Source organism: Microcebus murinus, chromosome 6, assembly GCF_040939455.1.
Source record: "Microcebus murinus isolate Inina chromosome 6, M.murinus_Inina_mat1.0, whole genome shotgun sequence".
Lineage (NCBI taxonomy): Eukaryota > Metazoa > Chordata > Mammalia > Primates > Cheirogaleidae > Microcebus > Microcebus murinus.
In genome coordinates, this window is record NC_134109.1 from 13364369 (window position 1) to 13390555 (window position 26187).

The 26187-nt window shown below is 48.8% G+C and overlaps 1 protein-coding gene across 3 annotated transcripts in view; it reads right to left on the bottom strand.

Annotated features, from left to right (window-relative positions):
• The window catches only part of DGLUCY (D-glutamate cyclase), a 76098-nt gene that overhangs the window by 12554 nt on the left and 37357 nt on the right, over positions 1 to 26187 (bottom strand). For 2 of the 3 annotated variants that reach the window (XM_012773944.3, XM_076003773.1), the window contains exons 5-11: positions 25022 to 25172; positions 22229 to 22351; positions 19560 to 19763; positions 14513 to 14773; positions 9117 to 9216; positions 5960 to 6108; positions 2702 to 2821 (exon numbers count right to left, since the gene is read on the bottom strand). In XM_012773944.3, the coding sequence (XP_012629398.2) occupies positions 2702 to 2821; positions 5960 to 6108; positions 9117 to 9216; positions 14513 to 14773; positions 19560 to 19763; positions 22229 to 22351; positions 25022 to 25172 (1108 nt within the window). The remainder of the gene's footprint in view (positions 1 to 2701; positions 2822 to 5959; positions 6109 to 9116; positions 9217 to 14512; positions 14774 to 19559; positions 19764 to 22228; positions 22352 to 25021; positions 25173 to 26187) is intronic. The other variant, XM_076003774.1, reaches the window with a different exon arrangement.

Below are 26187 nucleotides of genomic sequence, written 5' to 3' on the forward strand. Positions count from 1 at the left end.
ATATTTTAGGTCGGGCGTGGTGGCTCATGCCTGTAATCCCAGCACTCTGGGAGGCTGAGGCAGGCGGATTGCTCAAGGTCAGGAGTTTGAAATCAGCCTGAGCAAGAGTGAGATCCCGTCTCTACTATACATAGAAAGAAATTAATTGGCCAACTAATATGTATAGAAAAAATCAGCTGGGCATGGTGGCGCATGCCTGTAGTCCCAGCTACTCAGGAGGCTGAGGCAGCAGGATTGCTTGAGCCCAGGAGTTTGAGGTTGCTGTGAGCTAGGCTGACACCACAGCACTCACTCTAGCCTGGGCAACAAACTGAGACTCTATCTCAAAATATATATATATATATATATATATATATATATATATATATATATATATATTTTAAAATTTCTCTTGAGATTGGTTCTTTGACCCATGTGTTATTTAGAAGTGTGTTGTTTAATCTCTAATTATTTGGGGATTTTTTTTCCAGCTATCTTTCTATTACTGATTTCTAATACCACTGTGGTCTGAGAACAGACATGGTATGATTTCTACTCTTTTAAATCTGTTAAAGTGTTTCTTATGGACCAGAATGCAGTCTCTCTCCGTAAATGTTCCATATGAACTTGAGAAGAATGTGCAATTTGCCGTTGTTGAGTGGGGTAATCTATGGATGTCTATTATATATAGTTGATTGATGGTATTGTTGAATTCAACTATGTCTTTGCTGATATTTTGTCCATTTCTGGATTTGTCCATTTTTGATACAGGAATGTTAAAGTTTCCAACTGTAATAGTGGATTTGCTTATTTTTCCTTGCAATTATATCAGTTTTTACCTAATGTATTTTGACAGTCTCTTGTTAGGTACACACACATTAAGAATTGCTATGTTTTCTTTGAATGTTGACCCCTTATCATTATATAACACCCATCTTTATCCCTCATAGCTTTCCTTGTTCTGAAGTCTGTTCTGTCTGAAATTAAAATAGCTACTTTTGCTTTCTTTTGATTAATGTTAACATGGTATATCTTTCTCCGTCTCTTTACTGTTAACATGTCCAAATATAAAGACCACTAAAGCAGATTTCTTGTAGACAATGTATAGTTCAGTCTTGTTTTTTGATCCACTCTGACAATCTCTGCCTTTTGATTGGTGTATTTAGACCATTGACATTTAAGGTGATTATTGATATAGCTGGATTAATATCTACCATATTTGTTACTGTTTTATATTTGTGTTTGTTCTTTGTTCCATTGTTGTCTTCCACAACTTTTCTGCCTTTTGTGGTCTTAATTGACTATTTTATATGGATTCTATTTTCTCTCCTTTGTTAGCATATCAATTGTACTTAAAAATTTTTTTTAGAGAATGCCCTAGAGTTTACAATATACATTTACAACAAATCCAGGTCTACTTTCAAATAACACTATACCACTTCATGGGTAGCACAGCACCTTATAATAACACAATATTCCTAATTTCGCCTTCCCATCCCTCGTATAATTGCTGTCATTCATTTCACATATACATAAATATTCATAAGCATATACAAAAGGGCTGTCCAGAAAGTATCCAACCATGTAACCATTCTTGTTATTTTAACAATGGCTGGATACTTTCTAGACAACCCTCATATATACACATAGCATATATAATGAAATACACTGTTGCTACTATTATTTTGAACAAAATGTTATCTGTTAGATCAAGAATAAGAAATATAAAAGTTTTTATTTTACCTTCATTTATTTTATTCACTGATATTCTTCTTTATATAGATTTGTGTTTCTGGCCTATCTATTTTCCTTCTCTCTGAAGAACCCTTAACATTTATTGTGAGGCAGGTCTGCAAGCAATGAATTCTCTCAATTTTTGTTTGTGTGAGGAAGTCTTCTTCATTTTTGAAGGAATTTCGAAGGACACAGAATTCTAGGGTGGTTTTTACTTCTCGACACTTTAAATATTTCAGTCTCCTCTCTTCTTGCTTATATTGTTTTTAAAGAGAAGTTGAACGAATGTAATTTTTCTTTTTTTTGAGACAGAGTCTCCCTTTGTTGCCCAGGCTAGAGTGAGTGCTGTGGCATCAGCCTAGCTCACAGCAACCTCAAACTCCTGGGCTCAAGTGATCCTCCTGCCTCAGCCTCCCAAGTAGCTGGGACTACAGGCATGTGCCACCATGCCCGGTTAATTTTTTCTATATATATTAGTTGGCCAATTAATTTCTTTCTATTTATAGTAGAGACGGGGTCTCGCTCTTGCTCAGGTTGGTTTTAAACTCCTAACCTCGAGCAATCCGCCCGCCTCGGCCTCCCAGAGTGCTAGGATTACAGGCGTGAGCTACCGCGCCCGGCCATGAATGTAATTTTTACTTGTGTTGCTCCATAGGTAAGGTGGTTTTTTCCTTCTGGCTCCCTTCAGACTTTTTCCTTTATCTTTGATTTTCTGAAGTTTGAATATGTTATGCCGAACTACAAAAGGTATAGCCTTTTTGGCATTTATCCTGCTTAGTGCTCTCTGAGCTTCTCAGTTTTGTGTCTGACATTAATTTTTGGGAAATTCTCAGTCATTATTGCTTCAAATGTTGCTTCTGTTCCACATCCCCACCCCTTCCCTGCCCTGGTGCCCTCCAGACCACCCTCAAAGAAGACCTGGTCAGGCCCCGAGCCAGGCCCCGTCCCAGGCAGCCGGGCCTGACGGGGCGGCCATCCGAGTACTCACCAGCAACGACAGCACAGTCAGCCTCCACGTCACAGGCAATGACGTCCCCATTCCGTATGTGCCTCTTCACAGCCGCCTTGACTTTGCCCATCCCCAGCTCGTTGCCGCCATCACCGACTCCTGTAGGGCAGGGGGATGGCGTCAGCGCACGGGGTCAGGGCGAAACGGGGCGGCTGAGGGGCAGGCAGCCTCTGGGAGGGGACAGAGGTCGGCGCTCGAGATATTTTCAGGAGACGTCGTACTTTCCCTTCAGGCCTGGTGGAAACTTCTCTAGTTAAGATAAGTCAGAGTCTGAGACTCGCCAGCGTGTGAGCACGTCTCCCTCTGGGCGCGGCCTCGGTCACAGACGAGCGTGCTCCGCGCTGCTGGTGCCAGGCCCTCGGCGTTGCGGGTGGGTGGCGCTCAGGCCCTCCCTTCAGGTGGCTCCCGCGCCGAGCCCTGTTAGAGTGGCTGGGCGACAGTCCACTGGCAGAGGGGAACTGGGGCAGATAGTCAAAGCCAGCCCTGGATTTACTTTAAAGGCTTCTGATTAAAGAGTGTGAAGCATATGCGTGTTAGGGAATTTCAGTCTACACCAGAGGGGATGCCTGGCTGACACGTGAAACACCCCGATCAGGAACACACACTCCCAGCCGTGGGGGCTTACCATGGCAGGCCCCGCCCTTTTGGGCAGCAGGGACCGGTTTCATGGAAGACAATTTTCCCATGGACAGGGGGCCATTAGATTCTTATTAGGAGAGGGCAACCTAGATCCCGCACATGCGCAGCTTGCCGTAGGGGTCGGGCTCTTATGAGAATCTAACGCCGCCACTGATGTGACAGGAGGCGGGGCTCAGGCGGTGATGTGAGTGATGGGGAGCGGCTGCTCACCTGCTGCTCACCTGCTGCTCACCTCCTGCTGTGCGGCTCAGTTCCTAATGGGACTGGTACCAGTCTGTGGCCCTGGGGTTGGGGACCGCAGGGTTAGCCTTTGAAAGAGACCCTAGTCTACAGGCCCAACTGATAATTAGCTCCAGAAGATTTGTTTTTTGTTTTGTGACAGAACCTCACTTTGTTGCCCGGGCTAGAGTGCCGTGCTGTCAGCCTAGCTCACAGCAACCTCAGTCTCCTGGGCTCAAGTGGTCCTCCTGCCTCAGCCTCCCGAGTAGCTGGGACTACAGGCATGCACCACCATGCCCAGCTAATTTTTTCTATATATTTTTAGTTGGTCAATTAATTTCTTTCTATTTTTAGTAGAGACAGGGTCTCACTCTTGCTCAGGCTAGTTTCAAACTCCTGACCTTCAGCGATCCTCCGGCCTCGGCCTCCCAGAGTGCTAGGATTACAGGCATCAGCCACCACGCCCGGCCCAGAGGATTTGTTAATTAGCATAATAACTGAGTGCTGGAATAATACATGTTAGAAATAATTTCATTTGCTGGTGAAATGAATGGTGTTCAAGAGAGGTGGATCGGCTAAAAATAATTAACGAGTACCTCTACTCTTGCAGGAATAAGATTTTTTAAAAAATCTAACAAGCTCTGTAGTCTACGTACTTTGAAAAGATGCTTGAGGTCTAAGGGACACTGTTTGGTCCTGTGTCCAGGTATTTCTGGAGGATTCTGTAGAGTAGAAGGTCAACTGAATCTACACCTAGAAGATGCCTGCAGCCGTCTCAATAACCTTCAATGCAACACGTGTGTCTGAGTCCCTCAAGGGCAGAGGGCTGGACCTCCCAAGCCTGCAGGCAGGGGTGTCACTGCTTTTGTGTCTGCCTCTATCAAGGCTTGGGCTCTGTGGAGGGTGACCTCAGAGGCTGGCGCTCATCGTGGGATGGTGAAGGGGGAAATAGAACTGACCCCCCTAAGTATCAGGGACTGGATTTGGCCAAAAGAATCAGACAACTGTGAATGACCAAACACCTTAGATTCACACCTGATGATTTTTCCAGAACAGTTTTCTAGATCTATTGACAGGTCATTGAATGAAGGAGAAGAATGCCACTGCCTTACATTGATTGGTATTTTGTCTATATCTGTCTTTTTTTTTTTTTTTTTTAGCATTTTAAGAATTTCATCTCGTTTGTGCCTCACATCCATCCTGTCCATGGTGTCGTCCTCACGGTGCAGAGCTGGTGCGTCCCTGGGGCGGGTGGTGCCTGGGGGTCCCAGGGGCGTCACCGCACAGATGGGGGCCCCATTTGGGGTGGGGGTGGGCTTGCTCCAGCAGCTGCTTCGGGTCCTGTTTGCTCCTTTAGGCAGGGAGACGGCTTCCTTCTCCACCCTGGGAACTGCCCCCAACAAGCCTCCATCCCCGCCTGGCCAGCAGGAGTGACAGGAAGCTGGAAGGCACAGTGTGTGCCACACCCACCGCCCCTTCTGGGAAAGGCCAGGGCGATTTGCAGAAATTTTCTAAGCAGCTGAGAAGGCTTTCATTGTCTCCTCAAAACCTCAAAAGCCAAGAGGACTAATGAGTCTGGGAAACAACTGAAGTGTTCGACTGGAGAGAACAAATAGACGCAGATGCCAGACGGGCCCTAATTACCCCCGGCTGAGACCTGTCCCCAGGGGGAGGAAAGTTGGTTCTCCCTGGGGGTTCCACTAAGCCTTTCAGAAATCCATAAGGGCGCAATTCCATGATAACAGGCTGCAGGAGTCTGCAATGTCCTCCTAAAGCCACCAGCGTTGCCAATGAGCTAATGAGCACCCCAGAAAACCTCCCAGGCCTCAGTGTTGGACTGTCTGCTGCCTTCCCCACCTCCCCCCTGCAGTTTTAAAGGGGCTTATATAATACAATGAATGTGAAACCTCTTGGAAAATTATAAAGTTCCTTACAAACGCAAATTATCACATTGTTATGTTATTAACAATTGAAATACTACACTAATCATATATTTGATAGATTTAAAAATTAACATGCTTCATAAAACGACACACAGTATACATGGTCCATTGCATCCTATGTGACCAAAATAACATGTGTGCCTTAATTTTACCATTGATATTATTAGTTTTATTATTAATACTGTAGAGTCAGGCAAATAGAACGTGCTCGATTAAGTGTCATTTCCCTTCCTTGCTTGTGGGAATGTTAGATTTCCAAATGGTGGCGATATTCGTGTCTATACTGACCATAATAAACATGGATTTTCTTTGGGGTGGAAAACCTCGGTCCCTCCCCGTGTCACCCTTCCTGGTCACGTGTTCAACAGTCAGTAAAAAGGCACGTGGCAGTGACAGGTTCTTGGTCGTGCTCAGTGTTCCCGCCCTCCTTACTTACCCGTTGACGAGATTCCAGGAATCTTCTTTGCGGCAAGAAAAAGATCGTCGATGGGGTCCACTAAGTGCTGGATGTTCACCTTCCTGGCATTGTAGTAGCCGCCGTCGGCAGCTCTGCCCGCGCGCTCGATGGCCACCAGGTGGTCGAACCTGCCAGGAAGCAAGCGCAGTAGGGTCCTTATGGGGAGTACGTGTTGGGTCATGTCCCCGTGTGTTTGTGTGAAGGCCACGCATGTTGTTTTTTCTTTGATTCCTTCTCTCCTACAGAACTTGACCGAACACCTACGCTGCGCCAGCGCCTGTCTATCAGATCATTTTAAGAAAGAGCATCGGGTCCTTAGTAATTTCTGTACGAGAGTCAGAGGCTGTGGGCAGGGAGGCCGGCGCTCAGGGCTGCTGTGGAGGACGGGGACGCTGCTGGCGGCCACCCAGATCCCCTCTGTCCAGCGGAGCAGCCAGCTCCCGTGAGCGTCGCTGCCCTGGGTGCACCACTGGGCCCTTCCAGGATCTTGTTTGGTTTATAGACATGAAACAGACGGAAAAGGAATGGAAACAGAAAATGAATGAATCTAACACAAAATAAACTTACACAGAAACGGAGGAGTAAGGGCCACAGTCGACATGGTGCTCAGAACGTGGGTTCCAATTCCAGGGCCTCCTGCCACTGGCCTTGGGCAAGTCGCTCAACCTTTCTAACCTTCATTTTCTGCACCTGTAAGGGGATGTAACTGCAGCACCCACCTCGCACAGTGCCGAAAGGGTTAAATGAGAAACTGCACAGGAGCTGCGTGTCCTAGAGCCCGCACCTATTTGGCGCTCAGCAAGTGGCGCTCAGCAAGTGTTGTGGCTGCCGTTGCTATTATGATTTAGCAGGAATATCATTTTGATAATCCAATTTGAGAACATGAAAATTACACTTTTATATCTCTCTCAATCCCCCCACGACAGAGTTCTACAAAATCTAAACTCTGCTATGGAAAATAGCATGGCCATTCCTCAAACAATTCGATCCACCTATTCCACCTCTAGGTACATGTGCAAAAGTAGTGAAAGACTCCAGGAGGTATCCGTCCACCCATGCTCACAGCAGCATTATTCGTAATAGCTAAGAGGTGGAAGCGAGCCAGTGCCCAGGGACAGATGAATGGATAAACATAGTGTGCTCCATACATACAAGGGAATATCATTCAGCCTTAAAAAAGAATGAAATTCTGATACATGCTACAACATGGATGAATCTTGATGAGGTTGTGCTAAATGAAATAAGCCAGTCACGATAGGACAAACACTATATGACTCCACTTATATGAGGGTACCTGGAGTAGTCAAACTCATAGAGGCAGAAAATAGAATGGTGGTTTCCAGGGGCTGGGCTGAGGAGGAAATGGGGAGTTAGTGTTTAATCGGTACAGAGTTTTGGTTTTGCAAGATGGAAAGAGTTCCGGAGATGGATGGTGGTGATGTTTGCACAGCAGTGTGAATGGACTTAATGCCACTGAACTGTACACTTAATAACGGTTAAGATGGTAAATTTTGTGTTATGCATATTTTGCCATAATAAGAAAAACTTAACTGTGAGTGCTTCTTCCATAAATGTTTTTTAAAAATAAAATTTACATGCCCGTCCACATCCTTTGTGCTGGAATGTGGTGGCATCACGTATGCCTCCAATGGGTAGCCCACTGAGCGGGTCTTAGCATGTACCCCTGGGCTACATGTCCATCCAGCGCAGGAGAAGGCAGACGCTGAGAAGCAGAATTAGCAGGAGGAAGCAGCTTTGGCACTGCATTTCCTCTAGACCTACACCGGCAGTGATGAACAGGCAGTTAGATCCAGAGCTACGGTCAAGAGCACTGTGCCCTCCGTTCTGGAGGGAGAGCATTGCTTCTGGACCTCCCCCAGGGAGGATGCCATTGCACACACTGAGGAGGTCTACCGAATGTTTAGTCCAGAAGGCTCCATGTAGCTACGGTGGGAAAGAATCAGCCTGGGAAGGCTGCTCCCCGGGAAGAGCTAACTCACCTGCTCCAAGGTGAACAGAACCCTCTCTTCCCAAAGTGAGCAGGTCCAGCTCACTTGGCTGCACTCAGCAAACAGAGCAACACCTGCATTACCTGGCATTGGGGGGGGGGTCCCACCTAAGAGGATTTCCATTTTCTCCCTCAGGAGCCAGAGCTGCTAATGGTTGTATGCCAACCGCTGGAGGAATATAAACATTCTAATATGCACCGCATGGGTTCTTGCAGCTTTAAATAGCATGTCGCATCCACAGTCGAACTTTCCCTTGGTGACTGAAGGGCCTCATTATGAAGAGCAGATTCTGCTGGGAGCTGTCATATAGCTATGCCCTCAAGGCCTATTACAGCAGTATTTTAAAATTCTAAGTGGACACTCGTTAGTGAGTTATGAAATGTATTGGGGCAGATCAGCATTTTTTTGACAAGTAGAACAGAACAGAGTAGACTAGAATGAAACAGACTAGAATAGAAAATATCAGAGTATATTGCACTGAGTCAGTATGGTTTTTTTGAAACTTCTATTACAGTTGTGGGTGTGTACTGGTTTGCAGTAGAAAATGTGTCACTGTGGGTTATTGTCAAAAAGGTTTGCAAAACACTGTGCTACCAAGTATAAGATCTGAAACACATCCCTGTGCACAGCAAAGAAGTATTTTTTAAAAATGTTTAACCATACACACAGTAAGAAACACACACGGTTTCCTAAGAGATACTTGCCATTACTATACAAGATAGACGATGACACTGTATTTCTATTTCATTTTCCAGTGGTGCTGGTTACCCACAACTGAAATGATTTCACTACTCTCCAATGGGTCATGACCCACAGTTCAAGATACTGCTAGCCTTTTTAAATTTTAAAAATAATTCTATCTCTTCCATCTGTTGGAAGGACATGCCATCTCTCCCTGCTGACCAGGGACCCACTGCTTCCAGAGATGCTCTGTGAATTCCCCGGTGTGCTTTGAAAGCCCCCAGCCCAGCATCATGGGTTAGTCGGGTCCGTCAGACCCCTGCCTTCCTTGGTTCATGGCTCTAATCTCTCTGCAGGGCTGGGCTGTGCAGAGCTTCCTTGGTAGAGTTAAGAGTCCCTGCGCTTTCCCACCATCACCCACTTACACTGGGACGGGACATACATACCTAGGTGACTTGGGGTTCCCGTCTTTGCACAGAAATGCCTGGGCAGCTTCCACTGATCCACCTTGGTAAGTTAGTATTGGGATCTCTGCCTTCAGAACACCTTGGACATAAAGACAAAGAGTGGACGCATCAGCTCTGTGTTGCATTTTGGGAATTCGTGTCGGCTTTCCCGAAGGTTCTTTGGAGAGTATCACTACTGCTGTTGAATGAGGTCCATCCACAGGACATTTTATTAGCTGTGGCCCTGACACAGAGGCTACTTATGTTTCCTTTTGGTACTGAGTAAATGCAGGGTTGGCAGGGATTGGGGCAGGATCAGGCTAGCAAACATGTTGCATGTGAAGTGTGGATAACACACATGTAGCAGATGTAGCAGCCTGTCCCGGCCCATGGCCACCATGCACTGCCTCGTGTCATGGTGCCAGCCCTCTGCTAAGCAGTTGGCCCGTGCATTCTCATTTAATCTTCACAACACTTCTGTGTGATAAAAACCATTATCACCCACATTTTACAGAGAGGGGAAACTGAGGCTCAGAGATACCAAACAATCTGGGCAAGGCCACCCATGTGTCAGCCCCATTCCCCACCTCCCTACACACTTTCGGGGAAGTTCAAGAACAACCAAGGGAAATTCCCACAGTCTGGGCCTTGGGTTAGCTACCTGTATCGGAGTGATTTTGAACATAAACTTGACTCTTAAAAATGGCACCTTTCCTAATTGTCAAAATAATACATATTATTATAGAATATGTGGGAAATACTCAAAAATCCCAAAATAAGCTAAAATGAACTTGGATTTCATTAACCGATCTACCCCACAGGTTGGGGTAGAATCCTGCTGTATTCACTGTCCTAGGGCGAAGGCTTCTCCATGCAGACAGACCGGGGCAGGTGATCCTGGGCCCGTCACTTATGGTCCTGCAGGAGCTCCCAGACAGCTCTGTGGCCCAGGAGTGTGCCAGGGGGTTGTCTTGGTGGCACTTCAGCCACCCCCACAATCTCCATCGCCAGCCCATAGCGCCCCTCACGCGAGGGTGAGCACAGCCACGGCGTCCGTCTTAAGCCACGCGTCTGCCTGTGAATGCAGCTGCCAGACAGCTGACCCCCCCCAGCTTCTCCACCATGTTGCCGCCCCTGAGCCCTTCGGGAGCTGTCGCTGCTCCCCAGTGGGTGGACAGGGACGAGCTGAGGTGAGGAACAGGACTCACTGTCAGGGATCCTAAAGTGCCCTCAAGTGCTCCCTCCCTTCTCTCCCCAGCCCCACGCCACGTGTAAGGGGGAGAGGCCGGGAGACGTAACCGGTCCATGAAGGGATGCTCACCGAGCACATCCTACATGCAAAGCCACAAGGGAGGGAATCATGGGGGGGGGCAGTCATGACAAGGGGAAAGACCCAGCCCCTCCCCGTGCTGCACAGGGCAGCCAGGTGGCCCAGGAACGGGGGCTCCACTTAGCCAGACAACGCTGGGTGGGAACGTCACGCCACTTGCTCGCTATGAGACCTTGGGCGAGCCGAGCAAACCCTCCGGGCTTCAGTTATCTCTCTGCAAAGTGGACATTAGCGATGTCCACCTCCCCGGACTGCCTCGAGGGCACAATGACCTGACGCGGGCCGGGTCCCTGGCCGGGCGCCCGCACGGAGGAGCTGCTAAGTGGAGGCTGACTCTCTCGCTGCCTCCAAATTGGATCGAGGAACTAGGACACTAGTGAGAAGGGCACCAGGGAGCCCACCAGGCCAGGGAACGTGACGTATCCCAAAGCAGGAGGCAGGCGTGAGAAAGGACACGCAAGAACCTCGGAAAAGGAGGGTCAGAGCAAGATGACATTCTCGCTTCTGAGCTACAGAGAAAGATCTTTGGTCGGTTTATGCTCAAGACAGGGAAGAAATGGCTCTGTCTTTTCTTCTTTAAAACCTTTCCTGGGCTTCTGTTATAGAAAAGACTGAAATAATTTTCATCGAAAGGCCGAATTGCTTTTACATTCTTTGTCCAAATGTTACAAAAGTTCTGCAAAATCCAAGATAGCAAATCCCAGGCTCGGAGCCCGCGTGGGCGAGCCCCAATTCCGAGTGGAGGCTGGTGGGGCCTCCGAGCCCAGCTGCCAGGCGAGCAGAGAGGGCAAAGCTACTTCTGGAATCGGGCGGCTAAAAGCATCCACCAAAGATGGACGGAAATGAGATTTTGGCCGGGGAGCAGCGTTTGACAGTTGGCTGTCTCTTCCTCCTTGGCGACTTTCTCTGCACCATGATGACTCGGTCTCTGGCTGTTCCTCTCGCCGCTGCTCCTTCTCACCTCCCTTGCTGGCTGCACCCCTCCTCCTGGTCCTCTTATCGTGGGGAGCTCCGGGACGCAATCCTAGGTCCTTTGCTGTCACCGCTTATTCCCGCAGTGATCTCATCCCGCATCCTGGCTCCGTCAATCTGCCAACAGCCCTCCCATCCATCTTCCTGGCCAGACTGCCCTCCCGAACTCACTCCAAGCAACTCACTGCCCGCGTGACTCCTCCACCTGGGTGTCTACAGGCACTTACTAGGCTCAAACCTGTACTCTGGCTTGTGTGTGCGTGTGCATGTGTGTGTGTGCAGCAAAATACACATAACATAGCATTTATCATTTTAGCCATTTTTATGTGTGCAGTTCAGTGGCACTAAGTACATTGTCATGCAACCATCCCCACCATCCCTCTACAAAACATTTTCCGTCTTACCAAATGGAACCTCTGTACTCATAAAACAACAGCCCCCATGGTCCCCTCCCCCCCTCCTCTGGCAACCACCATCCTGCTTTCTGTTCCTATGCATTTGACTAGTGTAGGGACCTCGGATAAGTAGACTCACGACTGGCTTAGTTCACTTAGCCTAATGTCCTCACGGTTCTTCCATGTTGTAGCACGCGTCAGAATTCCCTGCTGAATAATATCCCCTTGTATGTACACACTACATTTTACTTATCCATTCATCTATCGAGGGGCCTTTGGTTTGCTTTCAGCTCTTGGCACTTTCGAACAATGCTGCTATGAGCACGAGTGGACAAAACATCTATTGAGGTTCTGCTTTCAGTTTTGGGGGTGTGCATCCAGAAGCGGAATTGCTGGATCATATGGTGGTTTCCATCTTTGATTTCTTGAGCGGCTGCCGTGCTGTTTTATGAGGCATCTGCTCCGTTTCACAACTCCACCAACAGTGCACGAGCGGCAAACTTGGACTCTTGAGTCGTCCTCAAACTGCTCTCCCCAGGGCCCCACCTCGGTCCACTGCAGCTTGTCCTCCCCGTTCCCCGGGCCAGAAGCCTTCGAGCAAGTCCCGATCCCTCTGTCACAGCCACATCCAGTCCCTCTGGAAACCTTGCCGACTCCGCCCGCAGCACACCCGCAGCATCGCGCCTTCCAGCCACCCCACCTGCACCTGCGGCTTCATCTGTTTGGGTTACCCTGAGACTTGGCGCAGGCAGTGTCCTGAGAGATGGCTACAGGAAGCAGGAGGGAGGGAACAGGGACAGCGAGGCTGGAGGGAGGGCCAGACAAGAGGAGGGAATGTGCATTTTCAAGGCCACTGCTCTAGGGAGTGGGGTCTCAGTTCACGGGGACCTGTGTGTCTTTTTTTTTTTTTTTTTTGCGACAGAGTCTTGCTTTGTTGCCCAGGCTAGAGTGAGTGCCGTGGCGTCAGCCTAGCTCACAGCAACCTCAAACTCCTGGGCTCAAGCGATCCTCCTGCCTCAGCCTCCCAAGTAGCTGGGACTACAGGCATGCGCCACCATGCCCAGCTAATTTTCTCTATATATTTGTAGTTGGCCAGTTAATTTCTTTCTATGTATAGTAGAGATGGGGTCTCGCTCTTGCTCAGGCTGGTTTCCAACTCTTGACCTTGAGTGATCTTCCCACCTCGGCCTCCCAGAGTGCTAGGATTACAGGCGTGAGCCACCATGCCAGGCCGACCTATGCGTCTTGACAGGAGGCAGGACACTTACCCTGCGGCCCCTGTCCCCCAGGGTGCCCGAAGCCATTGGCCCCACGCCGTGGAGTGGATTCGCCCGGCTTTGGAGAGGCCCCGCAGGGCCCTGGCCTGTGGTGGGGCCCAGTCAGGTCGGCGTGACTCAGAACTCCACTCCAGCTACGGCTGACATCGACGGGGGCTGAAGGGATGTGCCACGTGGCACGACCCACTTCACGTCCTCTCACCTCCCACCTTCGATAACCTGACCGGTCTCCTGCTTCTACCCCATCTCTACAGCAACCCAGTGACCTTGGCCATTGCCACAGCCCACAGCCTGGGACGTTCTTCACTCAGCCATTCCAGGCCTCACTCCCTCATCAACTTGAAGTCTGGGCTCAAATGTCACCTCCTCAATGAGGTCCCCCTGCCCACCCTGTTTAAAATGGCTGCCCCTCCCCCACCCCATCTCCAATCCCCTGAGCCTGGTCCAGCTTTTCCCGCAGCAGCATCTCCTTCTAACGTGCCATGCACCTGTTTCTCGTGTTTACTGTCGGCCACACTCCACTAGAAGATATGCCGTGTGAGGGCAGGCTTGCTGTTAATTTTGTTCATACATGGATCTCAAGAGCCTAAAATAGTGCCTGGCACATAGTAGGTGCTCAATACAGATTTGTGGATAAAATGCATTCTGTATGTGCCAGTACAGACTTGTTGAAGCTGCCCACATAATGGGTGCTTTATGGTATTCCTTCCTGAGGTTAAAGCCCTTTTTAAATGCTAAAGGGAAAACAATTCTTCTCTGAGGAATGCATCTTGAGGGACACAGAGAGATCGGAGGTGGGAAGCAGGTGACATTCACCAGGCTTCCAGCTCATGCCTGAGTAACACTTTCTGCAGGACGGAGGCAAGGTGAGGAGCAGTTGTTCACACTGAGCCCAGGGCTGATCTCATCACACTGATGGTGTATCACAGCCTTGTGTCTTTAGTACTCACAGCTCTAATGCCCGCCTGGGTGGTGCAGGTGCATCCCTGCCCATGTGGAAGGACCAGGTGGGACACGGCTGTCTGAGAATTCAACCACGCTATACTCCACCCCCCATCCCCATGCTCTGGTGGCGCAGGGCTGCCCTGGGTTGTTAAGAGAACTTGGCAGGTCGCTCCCCACCCCCTCATTGCACAGGGAGAGCAGCAGGTGCATTGGAAGGATCATGTCCTTTGGAGCCTGCTCACCATTCTCACCTGGGCGAATCACCTGGGCCCCTTGGAACCTCAGTCTCTTCATCTATAGCACAGGGATAAATGGTTCATGACAAAGAGTTGTTGTGAGCTCAAAGGATGACGCTCCGTGCCGAGCGCATAGCCCCGTGCTGGGTGCCCGGCAGAAGTACTGCAAACACGGATCCCTCCAGCCTCTGTCCACAAAGGCCTGCTTGGGGAAATGGACCAAGCCCACCTCACTGCTCACCTTGCTCAACAGCATCTTCAACAAGCTTCCGGTGCAAGTTCACGGCCCTCTGGTCAACCATCATGGAGACCTCCTTCTCTAGGGCCTGCAGGAAGGCGGCCAGCGCGATGGCTCCTGGTGGGCCGTCCGTCTCTTCCGGAGGCTCGTGATTGAAATGGGTGGGGAACCCGGTGGTGATGAGCACTGAGCGGGCGTGGGACAGGGACAGAGAGGCTCTCAGCAGCTCGTCTTTGCAGAGCAGGTGCCCAATCCCCCGGTTGCCTGAAATTACAAAAATCAAATCAAACCAAATCAAGGCCGGGAGCAGTGGCTCACACCTGTAATCCTAGCACTCTGGGAGGGCAAGGCGGGCGGATCGCTCAAGGTCAAGAGTTCAAAACCAGCCTGAGCAAGAGCAAGACCCCATTTCTACTAAAAATAGAAAGAAATTAATTGGTCAACTAAAAATATATAGAAAAAATTAGCCGGGCATGGTGGCGCATATCTGTAGTCCCAGCTACTCAGGAGGCTGAGGCAGGAGGATTGCTTGCGCCCAGGAGTCTGAGGTTGCTGTGAGATAGGCTGATGCCACGGCACTCTAGCCTGGGCAACAGAGCGAGACTCCGTCTCAAAACAAAACAAAACAACAAAAAAAATCAAATCAAATCAGATCAAATCATAAAATAAAGTAATTGCAAGTACTTGTGATTAAGTCGAAACTTATACTAAGAGTAATTTAGGGTTTTAGCTGGTTGGTTTTCTTTCTTTCTATTTTTTTTTAGGGACAGGGTCTCACTCTGTCACCCAGGCCTAGAGTACAGTGTCACAATCATAGCTCACTGGAACTCCTAGCCTCAAGTGATCCTCCCACCCTAGCCTCCCAAAGTGCTGGGATTACACGTGTGAGCCACCAGGCCTAGCCTGCTCTGTTCTTTTAAGCAGTCGATTTGAAGGGTATGGCAGAGACTGTGAATGGTTCACCAGAATGCACCAGAGTGACTTTTCTCCCCCTGCCACCAGCAGTGAAGGGCAGCCAGGTAGGTGGCCGGCCAGCCTCCTCTCAGTTAGGTGTGCCCACAAGACAAGGTTCTCTCTACTAGAATGTGACAGAAGTGACACGTGCCACCTCTGGGCCTGGCCATGCACGTCCCACATGCACCTCCGCGTTCTTTCCTTTTTCCTGACAGCTGGAATGTTGACAGCTAGAGCCTCCTAGGAGCCACACAATGTGACGGCAGAGCTGCTGGGTCCCCTCGTGACTGGGCAAAGCTGATCCACCTTCCTGTGGACCCAGAGCACCCACCCTGGAAGACCCACCTGGACTGTTATGTGAGAGGCATAAACTTCTATTGTATTGGAGCAAAGCACCTTGTGGCTTGTTTGTTACAGCAGCTTAGCAAACCCTAACTAATACAGGGAGCATAGACGGAGGAAGGGATATGGGACCATCTTAGTTGGGGATTCCCTAAAAAAAGACCCTATGACAAGGACTTGGGCATAAAAATTTCAGTGGGAGGTGATCCCAGGAAATGCAAGAAGAGTAGAAAAGGGAATAATTCCACGAAAGGACTGTGAGTGAGCAAGTTCCCTCCAAAGGCAATGGGGCTCCATCCTGTTTGACACAGATGCTCCAAAGAGTCGTGGGGTACACACAGCACAGGGAGACTGGGCATTTATCCGCCGGCTCTCAGCCCCTCTTGCAGAGACGGGGCTCTGGAGGTACAGAGAATGTCCTCAGGTGCAGAAGCAGAGAGACCTGGGGTCATGCTGGGAACCAGGTGAGCCAGGCAGGGCCAGGGGACGCGAGCACTGCAGCAGCCTGCTCTGCAGATGCCCATGGTGGCTGCCACATGGGCAGCTGCTCTTGGGATACACCATCGTGACTTTGTCCAACTCAGGTCACCTCAGAGCAAAACAATGCCATATGAAGGCAGAGTCGTGACTCAGAACTTCCGCCCAAGCTGTGGCTAAAATCAGCAGTGGCCAGAGGGACATGAGAGGACACTGGCTTGCCGCTGAGGTGCCTGCAGAATATGAAGGACACAGATTTTGGATTCCTGTTATGGAAACTTACATTCCAGCCCAGGTGCTGGCACATCGTAGCTGTGTGACCTTGGCCTTGTCCCTTGACCTCTCTGAGCCTCAGTTTTCCTACGTGGAGAATGGAGGGTGGTCCAGGTGCACGAGAACCATGGGGACATAGCTTCTCACCTCTCTTACCTACTGCCGGTGGGAGTGGGAACTACAACAGTTCTGTCTGGAGGGTGATTTGTATCTGAGATTCGTGTATTTCACTGGAGCCAAAAATTCACTTGTAGTATCTAGTATTCCTGATGAAGTAATTATGGTTACGTACACAAACTTAGGTAGGCTGTTCACTGCAGCATTGTTTATGGTATCAAATAATAGAATATTAATAAAACAATGGGACATTAGTAAAATGGAATTTTATGCAGACATTAAAAAGGATGTCATAGAAAACTACTTAATAACAAGGAAAGATGTTCACAATAAAAAAGTGAGAAAAGCAAGTCCTAAAATGGTATTCCAGCATGAGTCCAGTGCATAAATGCATGCACAGGCTCAAGACTGAAGAAAGAGACTTCAAGGCCAAACACTAGACTGTTAATATCGGTTCATTGTGACGGGACACTGGTAATTTTTATTGACTCTTTACTTTTATAAATGTTCTGACGCTTCTACAATGAACATGAAGTACTGTGGATTAAAGGGACAAAGAATAACAACATTTTTAAAGGAAAAACAAATTGGGATGCGATGTATTTCATGGGGCGTGGTGAGCACCAAAGGAGAGAAGGGAAGAGAGAATTTGGTCAACTGAAGAGCGGTATATGCATTTACGATGATTTTATTGTCAGGACAAAAGTCATTACTATAAACCCCATCAAATGCAAGCCAACACCCTCTCGACAGTGACTTATGGGTCTATTATTATGCCCAGTGAGTCATGTTCAGCACACCGTCATTAGTCTTGTATCTGCTTATTTAACACAGCGGGGATCGAGAGTATCTGTTGCTCATGAGGATTAAAGACGGTTCTTAGTAGCGACATTGGCGCATCTGACGGTCATAAATCTGCCTCCCCGCGAGCCGCATTCTTTGAGCCTCAACTCACAGTCTGCACCAGCGCTGCCCGTGGCGCTGGGGCCGGCCCTCCATTCAGCACTGGCCGCACCCCGTCTGCGGGAAATTTACTTCCCAAGTACTGTTTTTCATCTAAGCTAATGGAAGACTTAATAATTCATCTTCCCTCATGACCCTGCGCTAAGTGGGAGAGCCATCAGCCTGGGTATGAATGTTTGCGAGGGAGAAGGTATTGCAGAAATTTTGAGAACCGTCCACCCAGGAGACCGACTACATGGGAGACTCTGTGCATGCACAGCCATGAGCACACGTCCTGAAAGGGGTGTCTGTGGTGGGCATATCACCCACATTTGCTGTGTGTTTATACAAAAACGAATTCATTCTGCAGAGTGAGTGAAGGAACAACCTCACATAAGAACAAACAAGCAAAGAGCCATGCTTGCCGGCTTAGCAGGCGGTTTAGTTACTGCAGAGGCCTGTTGTTGGAGGGCCACCTCCGCTCCTAGCCCCAGGGGAGAGAATCGGACATTTCTAGGGCTGGTTTACCCTGTCGGATTCTCAGCGACGGGGCTAGCCAGCAGGGCAAGTCTGGGTCAGTCTGGGTCCCTGGAGTCTGGCCCAGAGAGTCAACCTTCGCAGGCGGGCCTCACCTCCCCGTGCTCCACGGAGGCCCAGCACCATCGATTCAGGTAGCCGCTGGGGAAACAGGAGGCAGAAGGGCCAGAGGGGAGGGCCACATGTCCCTTCCCCAGACGTGCAAGGTGCAAAGGGTGGTTAGCACCCCAGGTTTAGGAACATGGCCCATGAGAAGGTGCAGAAGAGGAAAGAAGGTGTGAGCCAGGAGACACCAGGCAAGACCGTGATATACCATTTAGACTCAGAGTCTAGTTTAGCCGACATCTATGAACCACGGGCTTTGACAGCCGCCGATGTAGATTCAAGTTCTACCCCAGTCACCTACTAGGTATGTGGACTTGGGCAAGTTTCTTAACCTGATATGCCTCAGTTTCCTCATCCATTAATGAATGTAAATGCTTTTAGCATGATGCCTGGCATAGAATAAAACTTGCTAGTTGAGAGCTATTATTATTATTATTACCTATCACAACCCCAACAGGGAGGTGCACATTGTTATTATTCCTGTTATACTGATGAGGAAACTGAGGCGCTGTCATTTTCTCATGAGTGTTTGCCAACAAATGAATGGAATATGCCATGCACAACAGCGGATGAAACCATGCTCTCTGCTGGCTACCTGGGCTTAGAAGTTAAAGGCCCGTCAACCAGCTTTCTGCAAACCTCTTCCCAATGGGAATCAGCAGATGCCCTGGTGGATCCTACCAGCCCTGTCCCATGTCCAGAAGGGCTGTCCTTTCCCAGAGACACCACACACGACACACAGGTTGGCTGCAAGCTGGAGGCTGGAGCTGCAGAGTCCTGCCCTACTGGGATCCCCAGAGGAGACTCCATCCCCTCCTCTAGCCCTGCCGCCCAGTCTAAACAAAATCCATGCTGTGCCCAGCCCAGGGCAAGGGCACAAAGGGGGAAGATTAGGGACATTATTAAATACATAGGTAACTTTGTGAAACGATGGCAGTCGCCTGCTAGAAATCACTCTCTTTTTTTCCTTACCTGCCGAATCCTATTTAGTTCCGGGTGGCAACGTGCCCAGCTAATAAACTCACCAGATGCCCTCACATGCTTAATGTTGAAATTTAGAGTAACAATAAAAACAATAAAAAAAGCCATAAAGAAGGAAAGAAAAATCACCCACGATGCCACTACCTAGAGATCATCAATGTCAGCATTTTGGTGCATTTACCTCTAACTTTTTTGGGATTCATCAACAGTACAAAATCTTAAAAAATCACAGTGTGGATATACTTTGCATCCTGCCCTCTTTTTCACCAAACGTGGCAGCAGGGATGCGTGTCCCGGGTTGTTAAGGGTGCGTGCTTCTTACCTGGGTCGAGCGAGATCATGGCCTCCAGCTCGCGGACCTTCCGAACGGCTGAGGCTGACGCGACGCTGTAGTGCAAAGGATCCTGGGAAATGCGGTGGACCTCTGGGGTTCTCTCCGGGCTGAGAAGACTGTCTGGAGCCTTTGTGTCCTTCAGGTCGGTCATAACTGTGCTGCCCGGCGTGCTGGCGAAAGCCAGTGGGGCCTCTGAAACACACAGCAGGAGGGACTGAGCCCAGCCGGTTCATCCAGCCCCGTCCGCTCCCCGCTAAGCCACCGCTGCTGGGCACGATGGCACCGGAGCGTCACCTCTACCAACAGCACTCCCCGTGCCGCCTGTTGGCACCGAGGTCAGAACAAGCTGGCTTATGGCTACATCTAGCTCCATTTGAACAGTTGCCTCTGCCTTTAGGAGAGGGAAGCTGAGTCGAGCGTGGGAAACGTGAGGCACAGCCTCAGCCACAGCAGCCAGAGCTCTGAGCGATCCCCTCAACTTACCCATGGATGTCAGCGAGCAGCTACTGAGCTCTTACAACGCACACAGCCATCTTGCTTGACTTTCCAGCAAATGTTAGATTTGGTTCCCTCTGTGAACATAGTTTCTATTTTTCTCATAACACTTACATTTTGTTTTGGTTTATGCTAATCCTGTTCTTAAAAAAAAATCTCTCCCTTACTAGAGTACAGGCAACGTGTAACACTCTAGCATAGTTATGGAGAAATAACTATGGCAAATGCACTTGTGTTTGAGATGTGACTTCGCCCTGTCTACACCTGTTTCCTCCACTATAAAATAATGATGTGCCTCACATGGCTGCTGTCAGGACTAAACTGAAAAATGTACATAAATGTGTTTAGCAAAGTGGCTGGTTCAGAGTAAGCCCTCAATAAATGATGGTTTGTGTCATCGAACCAGACAAATCTTACTCACTCTTATCTCCTTGTGCTTGGCTCACTAGTGCTTAATGCTTATTATATTTAATTTAGCTCTTCTGCCTTCTTTGGTGTCATCATTATCCTTGAGTACTCGAAGTCCACCCTGCTGTGTGCTTTTAGAGAAGCACGACTATTGCTTATGCATCTCAGAATCTCACGGAGTGCCTTGCACTACTAGGTGTTTAGTAAATGTGAGTTGAGTAAATAACAACTTTCTATTAAATCTAAGAAGCAGTAAAGTTTCTTAGATTTAATAGAAAGCCAGGGTCAGCCAACACTTCAAAAGACAGAACTGATAAATAACTTTTAGACATGATATATAAGGGGAAGAAATAATGAATCTGATGAATGTACTTGTTGCATTTCTGTGTTTTGGACAGCACCTAAAACTAGTAGCCCTAAAGCTGGGTAAACATCAGAACAGTCAGTTTAGAGTGTGACATAGGGTTTTGCCAACAGTTGCAAGGTGTGCAGAAAATAATCTATTTCTAATAGAAGTTTAAATGTTGAAGTTTTTATTTTTTTGTTTTTTGTAGAGATGGGGTCTTGCTACGTTGCCCCGGCTATTCTTGAACTCCTGGCTTCAAGAGATCCTCCTGCCTTGGCCCCTCAAAGTACTGGGATCACAGGCATGAGCCACTGCACCTGGCCTTTAAATATTGGCATCTGAGAATGATTCAAGATTGCCCTTGACTAATGTCATTTGCTGTCATTTATAGTCAAATATGCTATCACCGTCAGGGCTAAAGGGCTGGAGTGTGCTGGGGTGCCCGAGGCAGTGGGACCTCCCCTGCAGGGCTTCCCCCAGGCTGACGGCAGGAGAGCGGCAGGGCCACTGTGTTTGAGATGTGACAGGGATGCATGAGTGTGGATGTGCCCATGCACACACCCACACACACACTCAGAGATGACCACAGCTCCTGGAGTAGTGAATCTTGTCCAGTGCAGCATTGTGTTCCCCAGGTCTGGGTGCCTGGCACACAGTAGGTGCTCAATACATGCACATTAACTAGACACAAACGAATAGAATCCTACAGATCTTGGCATCTATGCCGTCTCAACATAGTAAAAATAATCTTTCCCTCTCATGAGGCCATACTAACAGCTAAACTCTCATGAATGCTTTCAAAATAAATTACAGTAACATTGAATCCTATGCTTTAGGGTGCAAGTGGGGGTGACCTGGACGGAATTTTCCAGTGTCTATGACCATGGGCCTCAACAGTTGTTATTTGTAATGTTTCTATCACATTCCTGCCTTACCATGAGCAGTGAGGGCGCCCCCGTGTGTCTCTTCATTGTAACATCATCTTTGAAAGAAACGTTCGGATGGTACTAGTTTCAACCACCTTGCACACACCGTGGGAATGGTTTGTTTGGTTGTGTTTCTTGGCTTCACCTTTGTTTCCAATGTCCCACGGATCTCTATCATATCTCAAAAAGTCAAGCTCAAGGTTTATCCTACTGTTAGAATGGGCTATGAGACTTCAGCAGACAAAAATATATTTAATCAAAACATTTGAGCTGCAAGACAAGCTGCTCTGGTGAGGCCAGCCCCGGGGTTGAAAGAAGGAAACCAGAGAGGTATTCACTGCAGGCCGTAGGTCTCTGTCCTGTGTTTTGTTTTATGGCTTTATTTTAAAAACCACTGGGCTGTAAGCCTACGCTTTCAAGAACTAGAGAAGTAGGGTTCCATTCTAGGCTAGAGCAACTGCCCTGTTACACCCCCAACTTACTGCAGCTGCTGACAGCTTCCAGACTGGTCAGCTGGGAAGGCCAGAACACCGGAACATCCCCTGGCTGACACACCACAGCATCCCCGTAGTCGGGTCTGGAAAGTTCCTTGATTCCCAGCAGTTCTGCCCATGGAAAAAGAAAAGGTAATTCCCTTGGCAGGTACCATGCAATTAGACCTCACTGAGTAGTATATGGTTCTTTCTCCGAAAGGCACTCCAGTCACGGGATTATTTCAAAGGGCATTTGAGGGGGAGGTGAAGGAGAGCAGGAATTGAGGCTGAAGGAGCTCAGGAAATTTCACCCCAAAAGATGACTCCTTGGTATAAAGAATATTTTGAGTTAAAGGCCCTTAGAGATCACCAGGTCCTTGGAAGGGGCTTTCCATCTATCTGCATAACCAGATAGACCCAACAAAGGAACAATGGACTTCCCCTCCCTTCCTTTCCCTGTTATCTCATTATCTTGCAGGAAAGAAAATCAAGAATGCAACCCGACCTGGCCCAAATCATTTTAAACATAATACCTGCCTCTCAGGTTAACTTATAGTCAATCTGTTTCCCCCATCCATTCACCCTACCTAGCAACCATTTATTACACCTAAACAGAATCACCTGCATCCCTCATCGCCCCCACCCCTCTAACAGGAGCATATAAAAATATCTGAATCCCATTGAGATGTTGGGTAATCACTCGGTGATTCTCCCCATGTGCAAGGTAAATAAACCTCCTCCTCTAGTTAATCAGCCTTAATTGTGAGTTGATCTTTCAGTGGATCTTAGGAGAAAGGGGAAGTTTCCCCTCGCCCTCACAAGGCTTTAACAACTCAGATACCCCGTGACTCACAGTCCGTGGTGAGTGGTACAGTTTCAGAACATGGAATCTCGAACTCTGTGATGTGATTTCTGGAAGCCTTGGGTGCGTTTAGCCCAGCTCTTGCACCGTACAGATTGCTAACAAAGCCAGCATCCTCGAGTTTATCTTGATACAGACTGAGTCACGTTACACAAACCTAAACTCTGTTGTTGGACCACCAACTGCGTCCTAACCCTGGCCGGCCACCAAAGTGCTGAGGAGGACAGCAAAGATGGACGTGTTGGGCCCAACCCATCCCCAGTAATGCTAAAACCATTCAGCAGACACCTTCCTGGTGGGTGGTCCTGAGATCATCCTTTTTTTTTTTTTTTTTTTTGAGACAGAGTCTTGCTTTGTTGACCAGGCTAGAGTGAATGCCGTGGCATAAGCATAGCTCACAGCAACCTCAAATTCCTGGGCTCAAGCAATCCTCCTGCCTCAGCCTCCCGAGTAGCTGGGACTACATGCATGTGCCACCATGCCCGGCTAATTTTTTCCGTATATATTAGTTGGCCAATTAATTTCTTTCTATTTATAGTAGAGACGGGGTCTTGCGCTTGCTCAGGCTGGTTTCGAACTCCTAACCTCGAGCGATCCTCCTGCCTCGGCCTCCCAGAGTGCTAGGATTACAGACATGAGCCACCGCGCCCAGCCATGAGATCATCCTTATATGATGAAGGCAGCAAGTGCTGATTGCAGTTTTTTTTTTCACTTTTTAAAACTTTTTGTTTGCATATTTAAAAGATTGTGCATTCTAATAATTAAAATCATTTGAACAACAACAAAAAAATGGCGTTCTGATTAAACTGCATTTAGCAGCCTGCAGAAAACCTTGGGCCAGCTTGGTTTTACTCTAGATTTCACTGTCGTCCCGCCCCGCTGCTTCCTTCCCCAACATGCAAGTTCTCCTTCCCTGCCAGCCCGACAGGCAGAGGGGAGAGGCAGGCGCGGCCTTGTTGTCAGTCGTTCTCGATTCTTCGATGTGAAAGGGGCAGCACGGCCGGCCGTTTAAACTTGATCCAACCTCTTTGCGTCTTACAAAGTTAAGCGGCTAAAAGAAGCAAAACAAGAAGGCGCTGCTTGCGGAGCTCACGGTGCACGCTGGCGGCGCTGCCTTGCAGCAACGGGCCTGCTTGCTTCTCCTGTTGGAGCTTTTCTCTGGAAGGCCGTGGAGTTTTCTCTTGAGTTTCTGTCTTCTTCAGTTTCGACTTATTGAATTCCTCTATCTCAGACGCGGCTGCAGAGGAAGCAGGGCAGGGCGCAAGAGCGAGCGGGTCTCATCCACGCGGCGGCCACTGATGAGTGGCTGGTCCCGTTTTCACAGAATGCCGTGTTTTGTCTGATTTTGCCTGTTACGCAGCCGGGTGAGCTCCTGGTGCCCTGGACTCGGACCCGCACTCAAGGCCCAATCCCAAGCTCTCACTGGGCCCTCGGGGAACCTCCGGGAGGCTGCAGCAGCTTCTGGACTTTAGCCCCTCACCCTCTGACCTGTTCCCTTACTCGGGTTGAATTCATACGCTGGGATCAACGGGTTTCAGTTTGAATTAACATGTGAACAAAAGTCTTCTCCTGCCCAAATATGCCAGTGAACAGCAGCCCAGATGAGAGCTCGCTCTGAGCCCAAATCTCCAGGCAAGGAGCCCTGCTGCCGCCCTCTCCTTCCTCCTACCCCAAGTTCATTTGAAGTTCATAGGAGCTTTATGTTTACCAAACATCCCCAAAGGGTGAGGCTGGCTGTTTTGCCAACTGAGGGGCGTCTGTAAACCCTGGTCCTGCTGCTAGAGTCCTTGAGCCTCATCCAGGGCCTTCGCTCCCCGACCCCCTGGAAAAGATGAGGACACACTGTGGGAGCCCAGGAACGCAGCAAGTTCCTGTCTGCTGCTTCTCAGGCCCAAGTCCTGGGGAGGCTGTCAGAGTCCGGAACCAGAGGGGACACTGACCTGGGTCGCCGATGTGAACAGGCTGTCCTCGTGCCCCACCAAGGGAGCAGCTGGCCCGCACCAACCTTCCCAGCTCAACCTCGGGAACGGGCCTCGCCGTGACCACCAGAGGGCAGCAAAAGCCAGCATGGGTGGCACAAGGCACGGTTGTCTGACAAAAAAAACAAACTCAAGTGAAAAATCTTAAAAAATAGAATTAGTACAGATCTAAGCCCTCAACACCAACAGTTCAAGGCAGCTGAATGCAAGAGCAGGTCCCAGTAGCTGCTATAAAAATTAGCTTCTATTATACTTTTATGTGGCATACAGATGGGGAAATTTGCTGGTAATTATTGGTATAAAATAGGGAATCTTGGCCAGGTGCGGTGGCTCACACCTGTAATCCTAGCACTCTGGGAGGCCGAGGTGGGAGGATCGCTCGAGCTCAGGAGTTCGAGATCAGCCTGAGCGAGACCGCCTCTACTATAAATAGAAAGAAATTAATTGGGCAACTAAAAATATATAGAAAAAAATTAGCCGGGCATGGTGCATGCCTGTAGTCCCAGGTACTTGGGAGACTGAGGCAGGAGGATTGCTTGCGCCCAGGAGTTTGAGGTTGCTGCGAGCTAGGCTGATGCCACGGCACTCTAGCTTGGGCAACAGAGCAAGACTCTGTCTCAAAATAAAATAAAATAGGGAATCTTAACTTTTATGTGCCACAGACCCCTTCAATAGTCTGGCGCCACTATGGACCCCTGATCAAAGTAATGTTTTAAATGCATAAAAAAAAAAAGCTTAGGATTCCACAGGAAAACAATTATATCACAAGTGCAGTTATAAAATTATGAAAAAATGTGATACAGCAATATGTGTGCCTCACAGCAGCTTGAGGAAAAAGAGGGCACACCTACCACCATTGTGATTTTCAAGCACTGATAGACACATAGGATATTTTTGAGATATCAGGAAGAACTGTAATGGGATTTGAAACTCTGATTTCCACCGGCAGCCACAAAGTCACAGGGTCCGCTGACACAGGAGTGGTCGTTTGTTGCCCACATTCATGATCGAAGGAAATGCTAAATTTCAGTTTGAGGCTATGAAAACAAAAATGTAATATTTTTCCCATCGGATGTCATGGACCCTCTGAGATTCTCAGGAACTTCAAGGGGCCCGTGGGCCACAGG